Source organism: Venturia canescens, chromosome 3 (assembly GCF_019457755.1).
Source record: "Venturia canescens isolate UGA chromosome 3, ASM1945775v1, whole genome shotgun sequence".
NCBI classification, from domain to species: Eukaryota; Metazoa; Arthropoda; class Insecta; order Hymenoptera; family Ichneumonidae; genus Venturia; species Venturia canescens.
Genome location: NC_057423.1, coordinates 9,489,235 through 9,516,467, shown reverse-complemented (window position 1 = coordinate 9,516,467; position 27,233 = coordinate 9,489,235). Strand labels below are relative to the sequence as shown.

The following is a 27,233-nucleotide window of genomic DNA, read 5'->3' as shown; positions in this document are numbered from 1 at the left end:
ACGTATATGAGATGAGAACTAATTGCTAAATTATCATCAACAACGTTACGAAAAAGGAAGGAATAACGAGATGAAGAGAAATAAGAGAATTTTTCGCTCTCCGTCTCTCTTGTTCCTCCATACTCTCTGCAGTCTCTCGCGACAGAAAAACCTCAAAATCACCCATTGGAAAAGGTACTCAGTTTCTTCCTGCATGCGATACACATATTAGGGACGTGACTAACTGCTTTCTGATAGCGAGTGCATCGTATCGAGCAAAACCATCAGCATATGAATTATCTACAGTAAAAACCTTCTATACCTTAAGAATTTATGAATGATCCTTCATTTTACATCTGAAATCTCACAATATTGAGCAATGTTGAGCAAAAGCATCGAACAGATGAAAAAAAAGTGCTGGCAATTTCCTGAGGTTCGAAAACCTACATTTTCACTTGCAGATTCCTCCTCGAATTGGTGGCAATGAATAAATTAAAAAATTGTCAGATTGGACGCGATGAAGGCTGAGGGAAAAGTTTGAATCGAGCTTTCTCGATGGGCCATCAAGTGAGACAAATTGTGATTTTCTGAGATGAGATGATACGGCGAGAGCAGGCGCAGAGAGACAATTTCTTGAAAATTCCACTGTACGCTCGTACACATAGGAAAAGGTTTAGCCTCAGAGCCACGGGATGATCGAGAACTGTAAATATGAATAACACACACAGACACAAACACACGCACACACACACACACACAAATATGTTGGGAACGTTGTGGCTATAATTCAACACAGCTACCGGGATGAGAAAGAGACTGAATAGCCGCCGGTATAAGTGATCTAATTTCAGGTGCAGTCGTGCAGAAAATTATCAGTACTGGTGCTGCACACATACGAAAAATAGTAACACAGTCACTTTGGGATTACGAAACTTGGACAAAGACTAGCACGCATTTTTCTCGTCTCTAGGATTGAGGTAGCTCAGAAAGGAAATTGAAAAATGTGGCAAATCAATATTATTTTCTCATCATTCATCCATTAATTCTCCAATATCAGTGAATTTTTCACGATAATCCTTCCCTCGAAGCGTTCATTTTGAGGACGGAAGTCAGCGCACCGGGGTTGACGCGAGCTGAAAAAGTGTTGGCGAAACGACATAAGGAACCAACGAAGAAATGAGAAGTATTACAAGAAGGATCAAGGAGTAACGATAGTGCGGTGACGAGCTGCAATTCGTGATATTATTATCGGAGAAAAATTGAATTTTCCTATAAATTAAATTAAATCTATTGTTCCAAGTATAAACTTTTACCGGAGTATTCAGTCAATTTTGACGTCCTATCCGCAATATTTACTGCTGTTATAAAACTGAAAATTTGGCAAAATCCTTAAAATTTTACAGTCCCTTAGAGGAACAAATACTTTTCGTAAGCTTGTCCATTACTTATCATTATTTTCGTACAAACGATTTTGAAATGATTAAAAAAACTTTGGAAACCGATTTCCTCGTCAATAGCATCATCGAGTTTGAAATTTGAAACGCCGAGGGCGTGAGTATGGAGTTGAAACATTTGCGGACTTTGTATCGGAAGGGACCGGAGTATTTATTTCTACAGGGTGTCCGCGGGGTGTAGCTATATACACAGGAAAAGTTCTTTCTCCGTGTATCGTTTTTTTTCGCGCCGTAGGGCATAAACCTCCCGGTAATAACCGACGAGTTGATATAATTACAGACTTTGTACTTTGTCCGGGCAAACGCTGGTATGGCAGCGCGTGAAACTTGGCTTCGTCACGCGAGCAACGCCGTGACCGTTCTCTGATACTTTTCGCGGATTTAAATATATACAGATATACAAATATGCAAACTCGCGATATCTCCATACGTGCACAGAGTGTATAAAAATGCTGCGCTCGTGTGTGAGTGTGTGTGCGTGTGTGTGTGAGTGCCGTGCAAGAGAACCGTGCATTCGCGATGAGAAGCAATCCGCGAGGGATCTTGAGCTATTTTGTGTGAGATGAAGTGATAAAAAAAGCCGATCGAGCAAAAACGTCTTGGGATCTCAGGTGGTATTTCTCCGAAAAAGGTTGTTTCGTCAAGCTCCGTTTCGTGCACGATACTTTATCACTTTTGCATTGAAAGAGCGTAAAAAAGGACCTAATGACCGTGTGCTCAACGGTTGCAAGATTTTTCTTCGTTCTCACATACTTTGTAAGAGCGGAGTAATGATATCGGAGAATGAAATTGCATTGGGCACATCCTGGATATCGAGGTTGCCCGTGTTTTACGTACGCAGCAAACGGAGCATCGTCAAGAGACTAATTCTCGTGCGAATAAGTATTTGTGCCGGTGGAACCCGCGATGAGGCACTTTCGGAACGCTGCAATTGCGAGACACACGCAGAGAGATCTCCAAGCCCACGTCCGCGGGATCTGTGGCTTCGATGCTGCTGGTCTGCTCCTCTGCTGCTGTATGGAATATCTTCTCACTGAATTCACTCCTAGCATCGATATAGACATAGCCGGCCCATGTGAAAATGATGTTGCGGCGACGGGAGCCCGTGCGCGATGCCCCTGCGGCCCCGAGGGCGCCCGGTCCCACAATTAACATAATGAGGTAGAAAACGTTGATATTAGCGCGAGGTTAGTTAATAGTGCACTTAGCCAGGGAATGTAAATAGTCGGTGGTCGGCAAGGCTCTCCCGCGAGTCGGGCCTCGTGCGAGAGCTGCTTCTCTGAACGATATTTTATACACTCGCATAACTTCTTCATGAACTGTATGTATACGAAGGAAATTAACTTTGTTCGGTTATAAGTATATTTTCGCGAGCCTCGATATTCGTGTCCCTACAAACGTGCGTGTATTCGTGTATCCCAGCGATAATGTACGAGAGATATATCAGCCAAAGTTGCGCGCACACTCCTTCCGATCGCACAAGATTCATCCGCGATGCAGGTGCGTTCTTTAAGGAAACACGAGAGCTACGATCGCCTTACTTTTTTCTCTCAATTCGTTTTTTCCCTACACCTGCAGGCTTTGCTCTATAATGCGATCCATTTTTTATATATTCCAAATACTAACAAGTCGTTAGCGCGAATATACTACTTGCCTTTACGAGATATTCCGGCTGCATGATTGATGTCTTAATTGCGTGAAGACCTGTGACGCAATTCTCGAGCAACGTTCCGAATGGGAGAGGACAAAAACGTAAAGACACTTGTTTCTGGCTCGGTTTTTTTCTGACCTTCTACTTTGTGATTTTACCTGAACGTTTTTCCAGACGAATATTTTTTCGGTTCTTTTTCCCCCAAACTCTCTTCGCACTCGTCGATCTTGCCGAAATTTTTCCAATCGTCGTTCACCACTGATGTCTCAATTTTCTACCTTTTGCCATCATTGCACAACTCACAACAGCTGGCACTAAAGTTATTCGCGTGGTCAAAAGAGCCGCTTCGTTCTCTCCATCTGGTGTGTTGGCCGTCTGCCTCTGGACTGAGATTTCCTGCTCTGTGGGCACCCCTCATTGTCTCCACGTCCAAAAGTCATTGTGTTTCTTGTGTGCTGTACTCTTGAATTCGTTTGGCAAGTGGAATTGCAGATATGCGACCGATTCCTTCATTAGCAGTGACTGCTTCCCGTGTTACAAAGAAAAGTGAAAAAATGAAGGATTTTTGTCCCTGAATCAATGAATTTAACAAAATCGTGTTGCTACTAATTCTCTGGAACATTTTTCTCTTCGGTTACGAAGAAAAATAATTATACAATATCTCCAAATGCTTCGAAATTGAGGGTATTTTCAGACAGTCCGCATCACCGTTATTTATTAGCGGATAGTCGCTCGTGACTGACGGAAAAGCTTCTCGACCAAATTGCAGGTGGTGGGCAAGCTCCATCACGGTGGTTGGCCCGAGCCACTAATGGCGAAATATCAAAGAAGGGTGCAACGCAATCGACCGAACGACAAGTTAATTGGGAACACGCCACTTCTGTGCTCGGCAAACCTGTGGATTTTTCGGTGAGATTTTCATCGCTTGTATAAAATGTGACAACGAAAGTGTCGAACGAGATTGAGATTTACTAGGTTTTTATATAATAATAAAACTGCGAAAATGAACGTGATCGAACATTGATATTCCGATTGCAAAAGTATGTGCGCAGAAGCTTTAAATTACAGATATTTTGCCACGTGGATTGGAGCATCGATAAGACATTCGTTTCAGCAGACTCTGACCGGAACCGCCGCATCGGAATCGAACCAGTCGACAGATTAATATTTATTTTTATCATTTTTTCAACATTTATTAACTCCGGCGATGAATTACGAGATTAGCAGACTGCCGGAAATCTTTCTCACCATAAATTCGAGGCAGCCGCCAATAGATGAGCGTATACATCAACGTGTATAGTCATAAAGGAGAAGGAGATTCGATCGTTTTGAAGTGAGGAATATAATCGAATCGCGGCGGCGAGCGAGTGTGGGGGAAAGCGAACGGAGGAGAAGGAATTACGAGGATATATCGAGGGTTATTTGGCATTCGATAAAGTCGAGGGGAAAAAGTCTTTCGTGAGCTTCTCATAGGGACGTTAGAGGAAGAATATCAGCGAGTATAGATGTTCGAGTATAAAGTGAGGAATACTCAAATGGGATCAGTTTCTGACTGCGCGCGGCGGTTCGTAAGAGCCAATTAACTGCGACTCGGCTGCATGCCTTTTTTTATTCTCATTATCAGCGAACTTTAATATTTCTTTCGGTTTCAACTCAGGCTTCCTCGGGCAGGTCAAGCACGAGAGAAATGGTTGGTGGCGCCTCTCTCAGGATATAAATTAATTAGATTTGTGTGGGGGTGTGTCCGAAGGGCGCGCGCGAGCTTTGCTTCCCAAACTCGCAGTGCCAAGGAGCACCATTTTTTCTTCTCGTTTTTCATGCCACCTCTGAAAAAGCCTCGAAAGTCCGCGGGCCGAAGAGAGCAAACTTGAAAAAGCTGAAAGCAGCGTCCGCTCTCTCGAAGCATGTGTAGAAAATGCTCAGGTAAGAAATCCAGCGAAGATCATACACACATGAACGAGTGAAAACCATAAGGGCGGCCCCACGAACACCCATAACGAAAGACTTGACGACCTTTTCGCGTTAGGCCTCAGATCCATATACGTAAAGTTTGATCTATGGCGAGGGGGCGTTTACAGGCATTTTTTTATCTCTTTTAACATAGTATAACGTTTATTATATTTTGGCCACAGTGTGTGCAGCCCCGCGCTGTGCCGGATGAAATAAGACTGGAATGAGCGAACGAGCTCGGCGCGTGTGACTTGAAAGGAGGCGAAAAGGGTCTGCGCGCTCTCAACCTTTTCCCGCCCTGTTCTACGTCCCCGTCTACCCACGAGACTCTTTTACAGCACAAATCGTACGCGTGGGCCTGCAACCTCGCAGGCTGCCAGACTTTCCACGAAGAGTTGAGACTCCGATGGCTCGTTAATTCAGAGTCTTTTGCGAAGTGCCATTTCACCGATCGTTTGAAAAAATAGCTCCTTTGCGAGTGCACCTGCGACCAAAGTCGCTCCGGTTCACTTCTTCTTTTCCGATTGCGCGAGAACAATTGCGCGACGATTAAAAGCTCCGCTGTCACTTCATTTTCGTTTCGAATCGGCGGCGGGCCAACTTGTATTCACCGCGGAGCACTAAATTATCCTGAGCGTGCCTTTGCGCTCCTGAAGCAATCTGATCTCTCGGCGCTTCCTCGCAGCTTATGTAACATAGAGCTTGAGAATATCTTGGGTGAGGAACCCGCTTAATTTACGATCCAAGCCCTACTTCATCAACGTTGCAGGAGTGGATCGAATCTCCAGTTTTTTCGAGGCTTAGCGCCGCTCCGAAGTCACGATCACATATTTCACAATTTTGACGTTTCGAATGCCATAAACTATTGGGTTAATGGGAGTGTATTCGATGCGAATCATCATTGCGGTTCGACCGCGTTGTTATTTTTACACTCTATTTTTTCATTCCCACTTTAAATGAAACAATTTCGAGTGCGATGCGAGTAAGAAAACGAGAGAGAGAGAGAGAGAGATAATTTAATAAATGAGAGTTAACTTATGCTCGAGTGGATATGACTCACGTTTATGGTGTTCAACGGTGACGTGGGGCTGGACCCCCTGCGGCCATTGCCGCCTCCGATTTCAGCCTCCAGTTTGACGACTTTCTTTGATCTTTTGGTGTTTATCACAAAATTAAAAGCCGAAGATAATTTACTGTCAAAGTTTATTCCGCCGGAAGTGCCTCCGGCTGCCGTCTCAAGGCAACGGTCCTTTGTTTCAAGGCACCTCTAGAAACCCAGAGTAACTAATCGACGCACAAAACATCGAGCCTTCGAACTATTGTAGACAAAAGGATCCAAAAAACAAACAATTCACTGTTTACAGATGCGACGAACCCGCGAAGAAATCATGTCGAGGTTTGACCGATCGGGCGTGTATTGGAAGGATCAAGAGGAGAAGGATCGATGCCGCGCGAACACGTGGACTCCAAGACGAATCGATGTGCTTCGCGGTCAGGGTAGACGACAGGGAGAAACTCTCGGGGGAATGAGCCCACCTCCCACCACGAACGGGTGAAAGAGAGAAAGAAAGAGAGCAGGAGGGACAGAAGTGAAGAGGAAGAGAAAAAAGAGAGAAGGAGCGAGAAATTTTTTTCAAAGTCGAAAACCGTAGCGACCCTCAGCGTGATCAGGACTTCCACTTCGGATGATCCAACCCCAGCTCTCTCCCTCTCTTTCCGCACCGTATTTTCTCCTTCTTGCAAAATATATATTTTTTCTTAGTTTTTTGTTTATATTGAGAACACGTTCAGTGGCAGTCCGCGCTGGAAGACAGTCGCGCGTGTTTCACACACGGGCATGTGTGTGTCGATATGTGCCCAGAAGACACGTTCGGAGGAGGCCAGACAGGAGCGCAGGTGCCACGTTCTTGTACGTATGCGCGCGCGTTCTTTTCCCAAACGGTGAGAGAAGTAGTCTCGACGAATCAGGACATTCGGCGGTTCCCAACTCCCAAATACGATCCTGGCGAATCTCTCTCACCGGAGCCTGCTCCTTTCATGTCCTCTTCTTTTATTTTATTTTCTCTTCCTCATACGATGAATGGCCTCTCACCCTGTGCACGACGAACTTACCCGATATATTCTCAGGCCACGTGTGTCCCGGAGAAAACGCCGACGCAGTCACCACTTCCGGTTTACTCCCCCCCTCCTCCCTCCCTCCCTCCCTCTTCGCCCCTTTCCTTCTCTCTCTTTCTCCTGCTTCTCTTTTCAGCCCTTCTTCGATTTAAGCATTTTCCTGATCCTTATTCCCTGTCCCCGTGGCACGTACGTAGCGCAATCGCCGATCACGAGGGATTCTTATTTATTTTATTTCCTCATTATCCCCCGGCTATCTTAATCCACGGCAATTGACGGCTAATTTTCAGCTGGAAAAAATGATCCTTGGAACTCTGACAATACACTTTATACTTTGACTCACTTTTGGCTTCGCTTTCTGCTCGGTATCAACACGCACTACTGTACAGCTTTATTCGCGTTCCGGTGGAGATGAAGATCGACGCGGGACAGTTTGGAGAGTCCGACGCGGTTGCGATAGTGCAGTTCGCAGCGGTGTTTTCTCGCCCGTTCCGCGTGTACTTTGGTTGAACGCGAGTCTGGAATTGCCGTGGCGCCACCCCACCCCGGGCTTATCCAGGGATCCCGAACGTACCGTCCTCCTCTTTCCTCCACCTCCACCTCTTTTTCTCTCCTCCTGCTGCTGCTGCTGCCGCTGCTTTTGCGCTGCCCGCTCGCGCGACTCTCCGTCACTCCGCGGCCAGAAGAGTTCCTCCTCTCTCTTCCAACTGCAACGCGCGGAGCACAAGCAACGTAACGTAAAACATGAGTTGTGGGGGCCGCGCGACGAGGAGCCTCGCACGATCCTCTTTATCCCTCCCGCCCCTTCTCGCTCTTTTACTTTCCCTCTTTCGCGATTCTCGACCCTCGGCACTGCTTCGTGTGTACCTCACCGTTCACCTGTTTCCTTTTTCGCCATCCTTTCCTCTCTTTTCGTCTTTTTTACGTGTTTAGCTATTTCTAGACCTTCCGATAAACTTGCATTTACCAGCAAACCCTCGGAATATTGATTCGTTGCTTCTCGGTTATAATGTCGCAATGAGCGCCGCCCGTACGTTTCATATTTCAAATGATTTTCTCGCGCAGGTATATTTTTGACAGAATTTTCAATCGGTTGTTACGAGGTAGGCGATTTTTCGAAGTTATTTCCTCGGCCAACGACAGAATAATCGTTATTGCTCGTTGTCGCAGTCCAAGTGTGCAATCTCGCGAATGTTTCTACACACCCGAAAGAGCAGTTTCGTTAATTCGTCACTTCTCTAGTCACCTTCCATCTTGTAATTTGGCCAATTCTCATCTTGTCACCGCAGATCCGAAGGTTTCTGGACGCGGTTCGTCTCTCCGGCAAAAGCCAGGACGCAGGGAAAGGCTCAAAGTATCATGGATAAGGCACAAGTAAACGGTGATGCACACACAGACGAGCAGCCATGAATCTTAGTCGGGGCACGGCGAGTCCGCAACGCCCATTTAATGGGGCCCCCATGGCTTTTTCCATTCATTCTTCTGCCGCCATCTGTCGGTCGCTCGGCGAACCGAACGAGACGAAGATTGAGCTCAGGAACGTCCACCTTTCTCCGGGGAACCCCTTCGGAACTTGCAAGCCGAGAGAGGGAGAAAAGGATCGAGAGAAAAATAAAGGACGGTTGATTTCTCGGGGAATTACTCGTGCGCGCATCGCGAATGACGAATCGCCTTGTGCACACTGGTCGAGCGTACGAATAACATTCTTATATACTTGTGGAGAAAAGTAATTAGCAATAAATTTAACATGGCATATTTGCCCAGTGCGTACTCGTATTACGTCCAACCTCTTTTCCCTCCTCGCTTCCTTCAATTTAATCTCCTCGCGGGAGTGAACCAAGAAATTGTAGGTTTTCCCTCATGCGTGAGTTATCGATTATCACTCGAGTCGCGATGCAATTATTGATAAAGCAAAAGAACGTGTCCACGCGGTATGTAGAAAATGAAAAATTATCACAATTTCATTCGATGTACATGAGCGCCATAATTACCTGGCCCTCTTTTCAATATCAGGGAAAATCTATCGAAAGCAATTTGCTCGATCGTTCAACTATAATACACCTTTCGTAGGCTCCACAATGCTGCTTCTCCAGCAGGGGGCTAAGAAAACATAACCAACTGGACGTGCAGCATTATTTTTTCGATAATGGAGCATGTTCTATTGTGTGAAAAAGAGAAATGAATGTTGCTCAAGATTTTGCTTCTCGTGAACGAGGCACCTGCAGGTACAAAATAAAAAGCCCTTCTGCCTCAGGCCTCAGAAGAGATTCTTCTATTAAGTCCGAGAGGGATGCTCCGCACGGAGACACCAAATCGTATTGTAAGAATCACGGGCGTGGCAACGAGCATCGTATCGTGTGACAGGAAGATTCCGGCCCGAATCTGATATACGACAAGGGGATGATTCGTTATTATGTGAATTTTCACGCCGTCTCTCGTTCGTTCTCTCTCAAGCTCTTCCTCTTTTACTATCTTCTAGACCCGCTTCGGATGCGAGGGAAGCTTGAGTTCATGTGTAAGAACGCATTTAGGAAAGAAATGAGATGATTTTACGGTACAAATTCATATTTATGAGTAGGAAAATCGAATTTATTAACTTAATTACACGTCTCAACGATAAAAAATTCATTTTGTACAAAAATATATACAGGCTTCGTATTTACAATTCTACAGAATTTATTTGCAATATGTAGGAACTTTTATCGGATCGGGCAGAATTTCTTTCGCTTATTGATTTTTTTTTTTTCTATTTACAGTGCTCCCAATTTATTTCTAGGAATACTCAATATTTCCAGAATTTCAATTTATTAATTTTGCACCTTCGTGTGCCCACCGACACGACAGAATTTTTCATATATTCTTGCAACGATTTTCCCTCTGGTTCGTCCTCCCTCGAACGCTGCGGATGCTGCTGTTGTAACCTTAATAAAATTGGTCCGGATGGAGGAAAATTCAAAGTATCGCCATGGCGAAACTCGTCTCGAATCCGTGTCGACAGAAAAGTTTGAACGATGCACCGAAAATCTATCAAAGATTTTATATTCTTGGCATTTATCTCCCCGGGAAGGACTCGATGTTTCATCGAATTTCCTTGGTTATCAGGACTTTATGAAAACCCTAAAGATTCTGTTGATCAGTTTGTTCCCTTTATTTAAACTACGGAATAAGGCACGCCGATAGGAGCGTAAGGATTTTGGCCGGGGGATGATAAGACTTGGGATTCCTGTCGATGTCTCGAAGGAACGTTTTCCTTGTTGGCTTCCTTCTTCGTGCCTTTGCATTTTTGATTCTCGTGAGTCTTGACGTGTTTCGTGAGATGATCGCTCCTCATGAATCTCTTGCCGCAGGACGGACACGCGAACCTCTTTTCGCCCGTGTGAATTCGCAGATGACGTTGTAGCTCGTCGCTCCGAGTGAAGCGTTTGCCGCAGAGTAACCAGTTGCAGACAAAGGGTCTTTCGCCCGTGTGCCATCGTAGGTGAGCTTTGAGATGGGAAGTCTTACCGTAGACTTTACCACAGCCGGGTACGTGGCAGATATGTTGACGTTTGCCATCGCTGCCGAGTTGATTGCCGCCGTCAATTTGACAATTGGGACACCTACATCTGGTGCACTTGCGTCCGGGTTTGGTGTCGTCCGCTGCTGCGGCGGCGGCAGCAGCCGCCGCAGCAGCGATGAGATGGTCGGAGGGTGGCGTCAAGGGCCATTGATAAGGGCTGGTGTGACCTTGATGAGGGCTGACGGGCAGTTCCGGTGGACTCGGTGGCAGGGAATAGTGCTGAAGGGGCGTCAGGTGTGGCTGATGTTGCGTCGAGTGATTAGTCTGTGCGGTCCACGAGCTTGCGGTCGAGCTTGGGCTCATGGAGTAAGAAGGCGTCAAAGGCTCTCCGATTTGGCTGGAATTAGCGACCGACCCCGAGAACCAATAACTCGATGAGGACGGCGACGATTGTACTGGACTTTGGAGATGCTGGTGATGGTGATGTGGGTGAGGGTGATGAGGGATGTGAGCGTGATGAGAGTGATGAGGATGATGGCCGCCGATCGACGGCTGGCCGTTGTACGCATGATGATAATGTGCGGCCGCTGCAGCAACTCCGCTCCCGTAATCCATCGCGTGATGCTGGTGCATCGAGGGCATTGAGAGACCGGACATCGCCGTCATCCCCGGCATCGGCGACATCGTTGGTACGCACATCTGTAAATTCCGGGAAACACAAACGTTAGTTTTGCTCATCGTAACTCGTTTGACTGTCGCTTAGAAAGGAGTTAAATTCTGTCTCGTTATCCGATCGTAAGATGAGAATCGCTCTCAAGTGTGAATAGAATTTCCATGTCTGCTTTTAAAATCGCCCTATTCGTTATCATATTTTCGAAAATCACTCGACCCAAACGCTTCGCTTCCGAACGTGGCGCATGATCGTTCAACTGAATAACATTAACGAGAAACCCTCCCGTTTGTTCCTCTCCCAAAAACGGCGTTATTACTTTTTTTTATCAGGTATGATTTATACCGTACATGAATGAGACACGCTAATGTTTCAATTTTCAATGGAAGAGCGGAAGAAAAAGGAGGAGATGAAAAAAAAAAAAAAAAAAAAAATGCGAAAAAGAAAAATGAGTGCAAAACGTATCCCGGGTATTTTACAATGATGAGATAGGGTGAAACGTCTAATATATCGGTCGGACGTCTTCAGTCCCCTTGACCGCGCCGCGGTGACGTGTATAATAATAACGCTCTCCATTCTCCCGTGATTACTATAATTCACACACGCGAAAAACACCACGTTCGTCCTAAAAGTTAAATTATAACGCAGTTATGCGTATAGAAATTTGGATGATGCGGCGGACCTGCTGATACTGCATCACTTGCGCCATCACTTCGGAGCGTTAGCCGGGTTCCTTTCCTCGGGTGTTGAAAGATGATGGATTGATTTTGGATCGAAACTTTTTTCCTTCGATTCGTGGCCGGTCGAGTAATTAAAACGAACCGATCGAGCACAAAACAACACCGGCAACAGATTTATTAATTTTTTTCTCGCAGTATCCTTGATCGGCTCAACACTTTTGGATGAACTTGCTATTTTTCAAATAACTTTTGCCTCGCGCGTTCAATCCCGATGATTAAAAAGACAACGCTGGCTCATCGCGTCCCGAGTCAACCCCCGATCGCGGAGGGTGGGGGTCGGATAACACACGAGGTACAAGCACTTAACGTCTCCCGAACGAATCCTCATACAAATACGCGTATACATATGTCGCTATATTTCTACGTATACGTATATATTTAATACTTGGTGTATCGCGAGGTTGTGGGCATATGCGCGGCCACGGGCGTTCGCCAGATAATTGCTGGTTGGCGAGCGTGTCGCCTCGGTTTTAATAACTGAGTGGACAACCGAGAGTGGTAGGGGGAGGCTGCTTCACCATAGCCAAGTTCTCTCTCCCTCTCGCTCTCATTCCTTCCCTCAGTTTTACTCTCTCCCTCCCGCAGACAGAGAGCAAAATATGGGAAGGGGTGGGGGTATCGGGGCATGGGAACATCCCGCAAGTCTCTGCACCACTCCGTTAGATGAGCCGTATACCCAAAACGTTTTGGGACTTTGTGCGCATGCCCGGGCTCCCCCCACCACCGGCACCACTACAAAAACGTTCCTCTGCTCATAAATCAAGCCTGGGCGTCGAGGATCGAGGATCAAAAGGAACTGCATATCGCTGTACCTCTCTATGCCTATATATTTCTTTTTCATATATACACATGTACACTAAGGCCGAGAAGGAGAGCGCGCGCTCCTCGAAGGAGGGCCTTTTGTGGCCAGCTTCACAGCGCATCGCTTCTTCGCCCTTCCGCCTCGTCCGCATCCTCTCGTTGCTCCGTGGCCTCATGCCTCCGCCTAAGAAAAGGTCCTTGCCAAGAAACCTTTAACTATGTTCCTTCCCTCAAGAAATATCCTTGCTACTCCCTTCCCTCGAAATACTCGTCCAACGCTACAATCCTCATTCTTCTTCCTTTTTCGCGATTTTTCTTTTTCCTCTCGCTGCTTACGAGACTGCTCTTCGATCATTTTTCAGTCCCCTGAGAACATCGGTGTTTCCGGTCCTCCGTAAAAACCCTCGCAATATCCTTGTTACAGTGCGGATTCTCGCTCGTCCAATCGTGCGAAAAAGTCCCAATGAAACGGGGCTTGATATACTCACTTTTTTACGGTATTCCGCATTAGCCAGGGGACCCGCAAATACGCGACGGAGACACTGACACTTCTGCAAGCGATCTGGATTCCAAGGTCGTTCGGAACATTCTGGGGAGGACATTTTTTCGTCTGAGGGAGTGGAAACCATCGTCGACGAAAATTTTGAACGGTTGCTTTTAGTACCAATGAGAAAAAGAAGAAAAAGAAGAACAAGGTTCTATAACGCCAAAAAAATGATTATTATTTCAGCGTTGTTTTATTATTTGATGTCTCTTCATTTGAGCTCGTCAATAGAAAAATTTGTTACACACTCGAAACGAGAAAGTCTACATTTTTGGGATTTTTGTTCCTTGATTAATTCGGCCTGTGCGATCAAAAATTATTTCTGCTCGGGTATAAAAGATTGAATGGAAACGCCGAAAAAATCGTGAAAGCAAATCACCAATTTTTGCCACTTTCAGAATCTCCTGATACGGAAACACTGTCGAAAATCAACTCGAAACGATTCTGGTGGAGTGTGAACGTCATAAATCTCGTTCGATTCGACTGGACCAAATGAATTGGCCACAGTGACGACAAGAAAAGCGCAAGGACGAAACTAACGGTACGAATGTGGGTGAAGTGCACAAAAGAGGCACACGGAGGAACACTAAAGCGCTACGCAGGACCACTGCTGCTCGACGGTCTTTCGTTTACAAAGTGCGGAAGGTTTATGGCTGCTGTAAAATGATCATTGACGCGTTTAAGGTGACGACACTTTTGCGCTACCGATATACCAAAGAGTGCTGGTGTGCTATTATGCTTTATATTGCGTGACTTGCCGCCGCCGCCGCCGCCGCCGCTCCCACACCATCGTCGTCAGTGTATACAACTGCGCGAGTGTTGCAACGAGGAGGATGCTTCGAATAAGAGAAAAGAAAGTAAAACATGTACGTCTGCATGCTGTCGAAAAATCCACTGGCTGCTGGACCGTGCGAGAATTTTTCGGACAATCCCGAGTGCGTGCATTCTTCGAGAGACTTATCCACAAAACGCTTTTTCTCTTTCATCGATACGCATCACTCCCAAATTATCGGTCAAATAGTGTCCTGGATTGACCGATCATGGGCCGAGGAAAAGTTACGAGTTCGGGGAAGTCGCCGAAGATCTTTCTCTTCGATGTTCATGAAGGAGAAAAAGCGAAAAAACTCTGTTTTGTATGATTAAACAATTGCGCATGGGAACGACGGCGTCAATATTTTTCAAAAGAAATTTTTTATCCTTTCCATGAATCTGTTGGAATCTCATCTTGGCTGATTCGTCCCCGGAGGTTAAAAACAGCTCATTTGATGAGAGTTCGAGATTTATCTGCAGAAAGAGAGGAAGAAGGGGGGGTTGAGGAAAAAGATTGAGTAATCTCAAAGCTTCAGAAATTATCTTCTCTAAGGGACAAGGAAAACACTGAAATCTCTTTCTGATCAGCGTTTATCGGAACCCTTCCACATCATCGCGTTGTTCGCTGGTGGAACTTCCGGTCGAATGGTCTACTCTTGTGTTTTATCTGCTGGGAAACTTCAAAATATATCGCAGCATTTTCCGTCTCTGTATATCCGACTGACTGAGAGCGAGGCCAACGTTCATCGATCATTTCTCGTATCTCTCGGAGTCCATTCTAAAATCACTTGAAGAAAAACACCCAGATTTAAGGCATCATCACCGTAACGCAAGAAGCAGGCTCACAAGGGAAAGGGGGCGCAAATCTGCCTCGCCTTGTTTGTCCAATTCATTGAACAAACACCATGCCTATGCACCCCTGGACATTTTAGTCTGACGTTTCCTGCGGTGTTTCTCTTTAAGGGGGCACGCGAGAGCTCCTCCCGTTGCAAGAAGCCAGGAAGCGTATTACTCTTCCTCTCTCTCTTCGCAATGACAATTCCGGGGTGTTTAGTACGCAGAGTGTAAACTATAGAGGAGCTTGCTGGAAGACACATGTCCATGATGGACTGTCAGCCCTTTTATTTCTCTCTTTTCTTCCCTCTCTCCCGTTCTCCCTGTGAAGCGAGGCCTTGGGGAACACGTCTCGCAACACGAGCCGTTGCACAGTGTTGTAAATCTTGCGACACACACACACAGCTCACACTTTCGTTCAATGCACTCGGAGCGAGAGAAAAGGGTTGAAACGTGGTTGACTCGAGCCTCCCTTTCATACGCAACCCTTCGAAGCGTTCTCCCTCTAGTTTTGCCCTCTCTCGCACTCACTTCCATCCTTAGTAGGAGGAACCCAAGCCCATTGTCCGCTAATAAGCCGCTTAGCGACTCCGCGAGGGGCAAATTGCTCCATCGGTAAACACTACTCCCACGCCTGCCCCATCTTGGACCAGCTTTTATCCACACATTTCTGTAAATATCTATAGCCATTTTTTCTCTCTTTACACAATTGCACTCCATGAAAATTCTGCGCCTCCATTCTGCACGCACACATTGTGCCCGTGGCCCGTTAGGAAGTTGTCATTAATCATCGCATTCTCGGCATGTTCGGTCGTCAAGTGCTGCTACTGCTGCTGCTGCTCCAATGGATCAGCCACATGGAATATTCCAAAAGTATTATTTTTATGCACAGAGATATTTACCATGCCGATTCAACCTGCGCGTAATCCTCGGATTATGCGACCGTGATTTTCCATATGATTGTCCAAACCTCAAAGCCGCTGAGTTTTTATTCCCAAGCTTTTTCACACGATGAGTTTTTAATCACGTTTCTGGGAATTATCGTCGGAGAAAAAAACGCCGGTGGGGAGCGCTGTGGCAAACGAAAATTCACAGCGAATTTCTGCACAACTTTTCGGCCTCGCATCAATACGCACGAATCTAGAACGAATGATTCAACGCGAGTTTGACTTTTTCCTCTCATTTTTTTCAATATTTCAGTCTCACTCGAATCTTCACTTCTTCAGGATACATAGCGACAAGATTCAAAGGAGAAGACGAGGGACCCGAAGATCGATACATTTTCGAAGAACGTCAGTCGCTCGTTAAAAATTCGATTTGCCAAATGGTCTCGCATTCCCTTTGCTCCCTGAGCGGCAGAGCATATGTTGAGACAATGTGCGAGCTCTCGCTGACTTTTGAGTCCACCTCTACAGGGGGGCACGGAAGCTTATCCCGTGCCAAATCTTTCGGGTTCGGAGGAGGACTCCGAGCAACATTTGAGGTGCAGTGTACATATACGGATGCGTGGAACAACGGGGCAAAAAAAGATGGAACAAAAAGACTGATGTTTCACAGTTGGTACAAGCACTAATGCTTCGCTCCTCTGCGGTGTGTCCTCACTTCATCGCGATCTCAAAAACAATGCTTCTTGCCAAGAAACAAATGATGCTTGGCGCGGTATCCACGAAGCGGTGATTTTCTCTTGGACGAGAAAACCGAGGGTTCGAAAAAGGGCTTTTTGGTGACCGGGTGCACTGTTAGCTCCGGGTGTGACTAATCGACGAGCGAGTGGCTTCGTACGATCCTTTGCTGCCAATCGTTTTTTTTCTCTTTCTATGTCCATACTTGTTATTTCAATGTTGAAGACTTTCGTGCACGTTTGAGTTCCTACACGTTCCGTATGTGCGTTGCCTTCACCAGGGTATGTGAGACACGCCATCTTTTTGTCTCTCTCTCTCTCTCTTTCTCCTCGCCTTCTCGCATCTCTCTTCCAAAAGATACATTGAAACGCAGCGAACCGGCGCGAATCGAAGAGGCAGGTCAGTTCCCTTCACCACCGTATCCCTCCGTTACAATTTCGTATTGTATCGAATGTGATGTTTTACCACGAATCGATGAGCCGAAGATACGCTCCTGCGCTTATTTCGGGCTCGATCGCACACTCCCTCACACTCCCGCACACCCTCGAGCTTGTGGTTTTACGAAATAATTCTCCTCCCTTGACAGGTAGACGTGCTAACACGCTGATATTGATATACTCCGGCAAGAATTCTTTTTCTAGGATATTGATATGGCATATGAATTACGTCTCAAAGTGATTGATTTATCGATTCGAATGTTTGGACGAGTTGAAGACACTCGGGAGGGAATAAATGCCGGAACGAGGCGTGAAAAAAACTGCGGATACTGTAGACACGAAATAATTGAGCGATTGGAATTTATTCAATGGAAAATATCGTGCGAAAATAATTCCAAAAATACATTTAAAAAATATGACATTTTATACAGATAATGCCCCCGAAAAAAACAGCCGATAAACTGTATAATTGAATCGAGCATTTGACGGATATTCCACTTCGAATAATCATGTTCCCCGAAGTAACAGAAAACTTTACTCCGCTCTCGAGCTCCAGGCTTGACTAAGCGAGAAAAAAAAACGTCTGTTTTAATCGTTTTCGTACGTCAACAATCGTATAACTCAGTGAATTTTATGGTTTTTTTTTTTTTTTTCTTGAAGTGTCGTCGTGGCGGCAGCGTTGAAACGATTTCCTGGGGAAGGGGAAGAGAGAGAGAGACGAGTCCCCGAATGTATCTCGTGTGTATTTGTGAGCTCTGAGATCGAGAAACGCGCTCCTTTTCGGGGACCATGCGGATGACCCATAGGACTTGAAAATGTCCATTTGTTATATCTATATATTTGGAAATTTGCCACCTGCGTGTCTCGTACAGTAGAGAATGTTTCATGGTTCTAAACGATTTCAATGGAAACCCGATGCAGGATCAGGTGCCGTTGATCTTGCTCACACGAATATCGCTTGTATACCTTAAGATCCTGCAGATTAGTTTTATGTTAGTTTCACCGATCTCAGCTTCATATTTATCCAATTTTTCAGGGGCCCATGTGCCTGTAAATTACGATCGAAAGTTATTTTTATACTTTACACTCTCTCAAGTTTTTCCTCAAACAGAAGAAGGCTTGTTACAAAAATAAGGCGACGGAAAATGAAGAAAAAACGTCGAGGAATATGTGAAAAATGGAGAATGGAAGAGGGAAAAAGCCCCACGGAAACGACCTAGAAATATTGGACAATAGCCCAGGACAATGAAACTAGTATTCGTGGCTAATGGAGCGAACATGCGCGCAGTTTTCACACGCTATTACAGGGCAACACAGGTGCATTTTTCGTTGCAACTAAATACGTAACTTGGCACCGATGTTTGCTCCCTTTTTATCGATCGGAATGAAAAATGTTTTTTCTAAAGAAAATGAGCTCGTGCTTTTTCGACGATTTTTCTATCCAAGCGTTCCCTCATCCACTCGTCACTTTTTTCACAGTGCCTCATGTCCGGAAAATATATGATGAACAAATATCAAGATCGTTCTCCAAAAGCATCGCAAAACTAACCAAATATTTTTCTCTCCCACGAACAGTAGTACTAATCGGGTTAGGATTACCGAAAACCCTAAACAAGAGATTACGCGCGGGGAAGCAAACAACCTTGGTGCGGTGTTTAGGCAAATCGTTTTCGCATGGCATAATATTTATACAGTAGCGCAAAAAGGGGGGTATGAAAAGTGATCTTAGACGAATATAAAAATGAATTTAGGAGCGTCGAATATAAAGAAAATCGAGTATCTTAACTTCATTGTGAGATCCTCTGACCCACTTTTTCAAACTTAATTTGACAATTATTTGACCACAATGAATAGATGAAGTGTTTGAAAAAAGACATTTTTCCAAATAAATGTTAGTCGTCTTGGGACCAAAATAAAAATTAAGTAAAGTGCATTTTCACTTCGCTCATCATTCGTACGACTGATAAAATCGAAAAGCATCAATGGCGGCATCAAACAAACGATTGAGGGATTCCCAAACGAGTTGAAAGTGCAACTTCATTAATCATGCTTTGGGGAGAACAAGGGGGAAGTCCCATGGCCTTTCTTTCTGCAATGTCAAGACACGAGGGTTTAAACTTGAGGGAGTCGACGCGTGCATGCATAACCACACAGAAAGTGGGCCCTCGACTGAGATTCTCTTTCATTTATTACACGTCGTTTATAAACAATGAAGCACTGGAAATCCACGAAAAATGGTGAACAAAGAACGTGGAAAATTCAACGTTTAGTGGGATTTGAAAAAAGCAATGCGAATAATTTCTATCGCTATTATATTTTTTCCCTTTTTTTTACTTCCTCATTAAAGATAAATAAGTAAATAAATTTTTTCAACTTTTGGCGAATGGAATTACAAGCCATTAATTAATCGAGGACCTGTAACTGACTGAACCCAAAATTTCATTCGTCCCTGGCGAAAATACTATGGTTTTATATGCAAAAAACGCTTCGAAAGAAAAAAGTGTTAATAAAAGGACTGAAGGCTATGACAGGAATAGGCCAAGCCAAGAAGAAACAAAATGCCGAAATAAACAAATGTGAGGTTATACGATTGCTCATTGACTCATTGCTATTGTGTAATTTTTCATAAACTTCGTTATAAGCGTTCATTCGTTACATGAAAAGATAAACGATTTTTTACGCATAGTCCTTAAAACCCTGTGTATTTTTCTTCATATTTAAGCACATTTATCGCAATAACCAATAAAACGAAACCTTTAGAATTTGATACGCATGTCAGTCGACTGCCCACTTAAACTCTGTGTAATAAATTTTGAGACTTTCTTAAGAAAATCGTTTTGTGCGTGTTAATTACTGTGCACCTTAAGAAATTTTTGTGTCATTTCATTCGAATACGAGGATCGATCGCTATGCCATTGGACTCTTCACACCGACAATTAAACCGTGCGTGAATGATCAATATTTCTAGAATTTCAATTTCCCTCATTAATGAATTCGCCAAAATGTATGAATCTGCTGATCATGATTGATACGAAAGTGGATAAAAGCAAGAAAAACTAAATGCCGAATCACAGCGAAAAATAAAGTCTGCGTCGGTGAATAAAATTCCATCATTTTACGTGTTTAATCAAAGTCCCTTAAAACCCCATTCTCTACCTCGAGGAACCCGAGGAAAAATATCGATACTTTTTGCCTGTAACGAAAAGCCCATAAATTTGCGTGATGGAAAAAAGAAAAGTCATTTTCCCGTGGTTTCCGAGAGCTCGCACAGTGGATCAAAGAAAAAACGCTAGAAAAGGCACATCTCGTCACAGTGCGACCTGTTCTACCGCGTGTCTCTCCTCGTTCCTCGTAGAGAGAAATGAAAAAAAATAAAAAAAAATAAAAATCGAAATGAAAAAAGGCGTCGGGGGGGTGCCTCTCGTAGAGGTGCCACAGGCGCGTGGGAGCCGTGAGAAGCTTCGAAATCAAAGTGCCGCGCCGTCCTTATTGTGACGTGGGTCCATTACGCAACCCCTGACTTTTGTGCCCCTGGCCTACAAAGGAAGACACTTGTGATGCCGACGATTCACGACCAACTCATCACGAGGTTGACCTTCGTGACGAATTTTTGGTATTTCGCCCCAAATTTTAATCCCATAGTATATACATTTTCATCGAAATACCAACTTCACGATCCTTTCAATGCTTTATTTCTTCAAACATCTGCGACATTGAATTATTTTGAGGAATTACTAAACTTCACTAAATTTAGTAGGTCAAATTAACTTCCGGGAATTCGGCAGTAAAATTATGACGGGAAATATTTTTCTATATGTCGTCTACCGAATTAAATTTGTTACCATTCTGAATATACGAATGTCCATCAATGTATTCTTTACTTCGAATAATAAGAAGGGTTTTGGGCGAATTGGAAGCACTTAAGGGCGCCTAATTTCACCGAATTTTAACATCCATAACAATATTTAGTAATACGATTTTTTTTTACAAAAAAAGAGATTAGTGATCTTTTATTCTATAAACAATAACTCGGCTTAATACTGAAAAATGAAAGCAGTGTATAAAAATGAGTAATTCGTCGTATTTGCGAATCAGAACGAAAAGGTAATTTCCCGTCACAATGGAATTCCATGTTATATTTTGAGCGGTAATCGCTCGACGATTGTGGCGCATTAACCACGATTTTCGTCGGAAGTGCACTAAATATTATGACGCTCGGCGAGTATTACCAATGAAAAGCCACGATTTTTCCCGATGTAGGGTTTTCACCTGGTAAGAATGAAACAACGAAGCCAGGTAAGCCAATTAACCCCGCAAGGTTCGATGAGATTTAATGTGCCCACTGAGAGGCCTCGGCCGGTAACTTTTTTTTCAATGAGCGTCGAGTTAATCCGAACGATGTATTGAAATCGAACTAATCCGTGAGCTAAGAAATATCTTCCTGATATATTCTTAGCCCGGAAAACTTTACGACGAGCGTAACTCGAACGTATCATATCTCTATTGTCACTTTTCGGCATCGGCTCAATGTTCACGGTAGAGGGTGGTTCCGTTTTCCAGTGTTCCAACCCCAGGGAAGGAACCCCCGGGGCTTTTTCCTGTCGAATGCATGAGAACCGCTGCAACGTTTCGTCGTACTCCAAATTGCGAAAAAATAATCGTTAACATTCACATTCATTAATTTCAAGTATAAATTATTAATAAAATTAATAAACACTTACACTGAGAATATTTTTATCATGAGAATGTAATAAAATGCTTTAAAAATATCATGAAAAATTCAGCTTGACATTTTTATTGGGCGAAAGAAAGTTCATATCGGTGTAACGCCACCGAGGAAAAGAAATGGTCAATTCATTAAAAACTAAATTCATTTAAAATTCGTCAAAAACTAAAGTTTTTTCGTGCTTTCTTTCTTAAGGATGTAAAAACGGTTCGTGCTAGTCGATGGACAGTCTTTGACGATATTTTTTCAAAAAAATTACATTTCAATCATATATATCACAGTATTATTAAGAAATCTTGTAATGATTTTTTAATGATAAATAATATTTAAGTTCATTTCGTTGCGAAAAGGATTTTATCCAGAGTTATTAATAACACGACTCGGTAGTGCAGTGTGAAAAGTTTACGTCTGACAACATCGGACGCAGTCAGTTGACAGCTGAGGTTAGAGCTTACCATAACCTCAAAAAAGTTTCATAGAGCATTGTACAAATGTTTACATTTATAGTTTGTGCGACGTTGCCACAACTTCACGGGATTATAAAATCCAGAGTTTCCGTGAGCATTTGTCGTCTTTAGCTTTATATTTCTAATTCAGGTGTCCGTTGACCCCCTTTTTTTAACGAACCGTTAAAATCCTCAGGGTTCAATGCATATATAACAGACATTTTTTATGATTAACATCTGATACATCAAATTTTGAGTTATACAGGCTTCGAAGTCATTGTGGCTATAGGTGACACGTAAAATTGTGTTCTTTTTGACTAAAAATATTTCGATTAAATAGTCGTTAAGAGACCTTGAAATTTCACGTAGATTAAGTTTTAAGCTTGGACTATAATATACAAAAAAATTAGTATGCCATCTGAAATAGAGGTGCTTACCCTTAAAAGCTCTGTAAGGTAATGTTTTTTTTTTTTTTTTTTTTATAGAAACGGAATCTGTGATAAATTTTCTTCGCGATATAAACTTTTCCGAAGCTCGAACACCGTACAATTTGTTCACAATTCATATTATTGTCCCAGCATAAGGTACCGTGTTAAAAACTCAAAAATGTAAATGAAATAATTCAAAATTTTGCCCCGTGAGTGGCCCCGTAAGTGTGCTTATCGTTATCGGGGGACCGAGCAGCCTAACTACTTTATTAAGCTATTCCGAAAAAGATTAAGGGCGATTTACAAATGTTTATTGATACTTTTTCCTCGCAGTCGTCAAAACGAATCTTTTACTACTCGTTCGCGATTTCATTTCAATATGAATTTATAATTTCCAAGATTAATGTGTAGAAGACAGAATGGAAAAAAAAACTTCGGGATCCGAGCGATGCCCAAATTTTCTTCGAGTTTGTAACGATCGTTTGGATTAGTACACAGACAAGCGGATAGGCGGCGCCTCCATTTAAAAGATTCACTTATTCCAGAGAACACTTTTCCTCGAAGTCAAGCGGAGTCGAAGTTGAAAGATGAAGAAGCTGTGGAGCTCCTTGATTTTCTTTATTCTCGCGTGGATTGACTAACGGATTATGGGGATTGGTGATGCTGCCAGTGAAGAGATGGGGTGCCAGCAACGAAAAATTATTCAGTCGGAAGAATGACCCGCAAATCCCACCGTCCAAAAGAAGCGCGCTGTCTGACTTCTTAATCCGTTGGTGTCGACGAGCGCGTACACCGTTTCGTTTGTGTTCTCTTGTACACTATAATACAAGTATATACACGAAAATGTACACAGAAGATTCACGGCGCGGGGTTCCTCAAAAGTAGCGTGTCCAAAGAGATTCGTCCGGACACGAAGCCTCTTTGGGTTCGAAGTTACCTTTTTCCTTGCCAAAGCTTCTTGGCATTCTAGCATGAGATTCTACTTGAAAAATTGTTCATTTTTTATGCCCACGAATATTCCACGAATCGAGGAAAAACATCGCGATCGATTTCAATCGCATTGCGCCCAATGCTATACCCAATGGAAGTTAAGTATCGTTCCGAGGGTGACTTCGGTCCAGAGATGAGCTAAAGTCTTTGGATCACCTCTCGGCTTTTCCCTCTTGAAATAGACGCGTATATAAACGGCGTGTTACCACATATATCGATGGAGCAAAAGGCGTTTTTCTTGAGAAGACGCCGCCGACGATATGATTTGTGTGTCAGGCTCCGGGAAGAAGAAGCGACCCCGAGACCCAGGCACGAGACGCTGCGATCGGTTTTTTCTTAGCTCCAAACAGTCTCTCGTGGTTAACTGACTGGTCCGCGCGTAGTCGTATACACGTGTATACCTTTTCTCTGTCTCATCGTGTCCGATTGAGAACTCTTAAGGCGCTGGCGCTCTGGAAAGAACGACCACACAAGGTCGGACTGATCAAACAGTCCTGTCCGCGGGCTCCGCTCGACTCATCCCTCGTCCCACGTCAACTCCTCTCGCTCGCTCCGAGGGAAATTAAAAATGGATAATTGCTTCTTCAGAACCGGACCCGTTCGCATGGGTGCTGCTCTCCATACAGCGTCGCGCTGCTGCTGCGGACGTGTCCGCGTTGTTCGTAAATGTTAAAAATATTTAAGCACGTGTGGGTACGGGTGAACGTATGGAGAGAAAACCACAGAACGCGGTCTCCTTCCAGGTAAAGTCGTAAAGCCACTTTGATATAAAACTAACGAATCACAGGTTCGCCGAGCGTATCACGAGCAAATTACTCCGGGACCGTTTGCCGGTTCCACGCGCCATGTCAACGGGACAAAAAGATGATTGGTGTTCACAGAAATCGGCAAAAAACTATTGGAATCTTTGGATATAGAGGACGGAAGAGATAAATCGACGCGGAGAAGGGAGCGGCGAAACTCAGGTTTCCTTTGACGATGTTATTTCAGCTCACGCGTCTCGTCGTCATCGATGTTTTCTCGCTTCGTAACAAAATCACCCGGAGCTAACTGTTTTGCTGCTCTCCAATGACGATTCTTTACGCGCAACTCTTACCGAATTATTGGCCGCGTTTACACGAGTCTTCGACACAGCCGTCGCCCGATTCCCGGCTATTTTTTTCACCGAGAGAACCCCCAGGCTAAAGAACCTGCTTCAAAAACGGCGAGACTAAAAATCTTTGCCGGCTTCTCGGAAGGCCTCCTACCGGAGAGCTTCGCTCTGTATGCGTGTACCGAAATGCCGACGACGAGTAAGGGGCATCCCCGTAGTGCATTGTGTGGTTTTATCTTTCAACACCGGCCTCGTTTGTTCAACTTGACTCTTCCAGCACCAGCGAAACTCTGCGTCCAAACTTTGCCCTCTATGCTTCATACACAGTTTGTAAACGTGTCTTTATATGACGGAGTCCTGTGTCAAACGAAGCTGCCGAATTTTCGTTGCCCCGAAAAACAAGTCTCTGATTCGATCCTCGAGATAAACCTTCGGGGTTTCTCTTGCCTGCTACTGCAGTCGTCGATCCTGAAGACTTTGCACCAATCTCCAAATCTTCTGGAAATTAATGCACCCAAAATCGCGGCGATAGCGAAGGTTTTCAATGTGCCAATTATCGAGGCTGGAAATTCCCACTGTTTTTTAAGTAAATAAAAAATGAATGAAACCCACGAGGGTTTCTGATAACGTCTAAGAGGCGTTGCCTCACGCTTTCCGCCACTTCTCCGCAACATCGATCCCTAATTGTTGAGCCTCAAGGTAAGAAACTTCTGCCTCGGGGGAGTCTACTGTACAAAAAAATGAGTGAGGTAGCGAAGACGTTAAATTACAGAAGCGGAGTTATAAAATTATCAAGAGATCGTAAAATACACGAGATCCTTTTTTCTCGGTGTGGGCAAGATGTTGATGACGCCGCAGATCGTGGTGTGCGCTGTTGTGTGTCTTGTTTCAGCATTATAAAATCGTTTCTAGGATCCGTCGTGACAAAAGTGAGTGGCAATTGTCACTGGAAACTCACTCATTCGGACATCAATTTGAGGGAATGTTGGAAGAAATTCGAAGAATCCTTGGACTTTTTCGTCGAGGATTAGTCCAGGGATTATGTAAGCTTTGTACATATTTGTGCATGTGGATGCGTGACGTATGAAGAAAGCTCTAAATCCCAGTGCCAGGTTTATTGCCGAATTTACGATTCTACTGCGCGATGATTTATCACGAATAGTAGCGAGCTCGACCGAAGCGAGGATTCCACGTTTCTGTATAACTATAACCGAAGAAAATGAAGGGGAGAAACGACGAAGTGGAGGCAGTTCCTGCAACAGGTCGGCGAGATTTTCGTATAAAGGAACGTATAAACGATATTTATGTCAACATTTTTCCCCGTGCATAGGGTAGCGGTGAACAGGTCAGTTCAAAGCACTCTTTCCCCATTAAATATCTGACAAAGACTCGTAATTTTATTTATTTTTTTTCTCTCTTTTTTTTTTTTTTTTTTTCTCGTGAAGTGGCCATCGATCTGATCCCCGTGGATGGGCTCTGGGGAACCGAGAAATCGGGGAAACCACACGAGACGACCCCCTGCATCGGGCTGGGCCGCTCCGTGACGAATAAAGATCACGTAAATCTCTAACGATTCTACTCGAGACCAGGATTTTTTGTTTTTTATCTAAATATTTTTTGACTCTAAGGAAAATATGATGTAAGAAAAAACGTCATTTCTCCATGCAAATAAACAGGATGTGACCGGCTTTCATTCCCTGCCCCATTAATTCAACGAAAAGAGAAAAATGCAGCCCGGAACTGTCAGAAACTGAACCCCTGTTTTGTCAATCGTTTTTTTCCGATACTTTAGGCATCTTTTGGCGAGAAAAATTGGTTGGGAAAAGTGACGGAATAATTGTACGTGGTTGGGGCATTCTAGACTCTGGACTGACATCGGCACGGTCAAAGTTCACCCCCCGTTGCGAGCCTTTTTAAACGCCGACGCATATGTATATGCGGAGACCCTCATTTAAGTGTGTATGACGGTCCTGAGCATTTACTTTTTCGACATCCGACCAGGCAGTCCGAAAAAGCTGTTCACGGAAAAGTATGTTAACTATAGGGAATCAATGGAACTCTTAGCATCACAAATACATCGATCGAAGCACTTTGAATGAGCGATCCTTCATCGCACAAACATTTGCCTTCATTTTCACAACTTTCCTTTCGACATTCTGAGAAAAACAAAACAATTTTACGCTAATCATTTTTTTTTTGCATCATTACAAAAATTGAACGATGAATATTAAAATTAAACATAAAATGAAGAGTCTAAATTGACTGACAATATGAGAATAAAGTAAATAATGATGAACATGCGAATGAAAACAAATTGATGACTTCATTTGAGCCTGTTCCCTCGAAATGAATTAGAGCCAATCATTAAGCTAACTGGAAATTTCGACATCATATAACAGCAAAAAGTTAGAGTTAATGAAACGATGACACGTTGCTAAAGTTTG

At 44.0% G+C, this 27,233-nt stretch overlaps 1 protein-coding gene across 1 annotated transcript; it reads right to left on the bottom strand.

The window, feature by feature from the left end:
* Positions 1–9,732: 9,732 nt before the first annotated feature.
* LOC122407618 (transcription factor Sp5-like) lies at positions 9,733–12,086 on the bottom strand. The gene is made up of 2 exons (XM_043413948.1): positions 12,001–12,086; positions 9,733–11,347 (listed from the first exon to the last, which is right to left on the bottom strand). The coding sequence occupies exons 1-2, from the start codon at positions 12,025–12,027 to the stop codon at positions 10,301–10,303; spliced, it is 1,074 nt and encodes a 357-aa protein (XP_043269883.1). The 5' UTR covers positions 12,028–12,086; the 3' UTR covers positions 9,733–10,300.
* Between the last annotated feature and the right edge of the window lie 15,147 nt (positions 12,087–27,233).

Coding starts and splice junctions, on each gene's coding strand:
- LOC122407618 (XM_043413948.1), bottom strand. CDS start 12,027: ATGGCGCAAGTGATGCAGTATCAGCAG. Junction 11,348..12,000: donor AAGTGATGCAGTATCAGCAG/GTCCGCCGCATC, acceptor CGGAATTTACAG/ATGTGCGTACCAACGATGTC.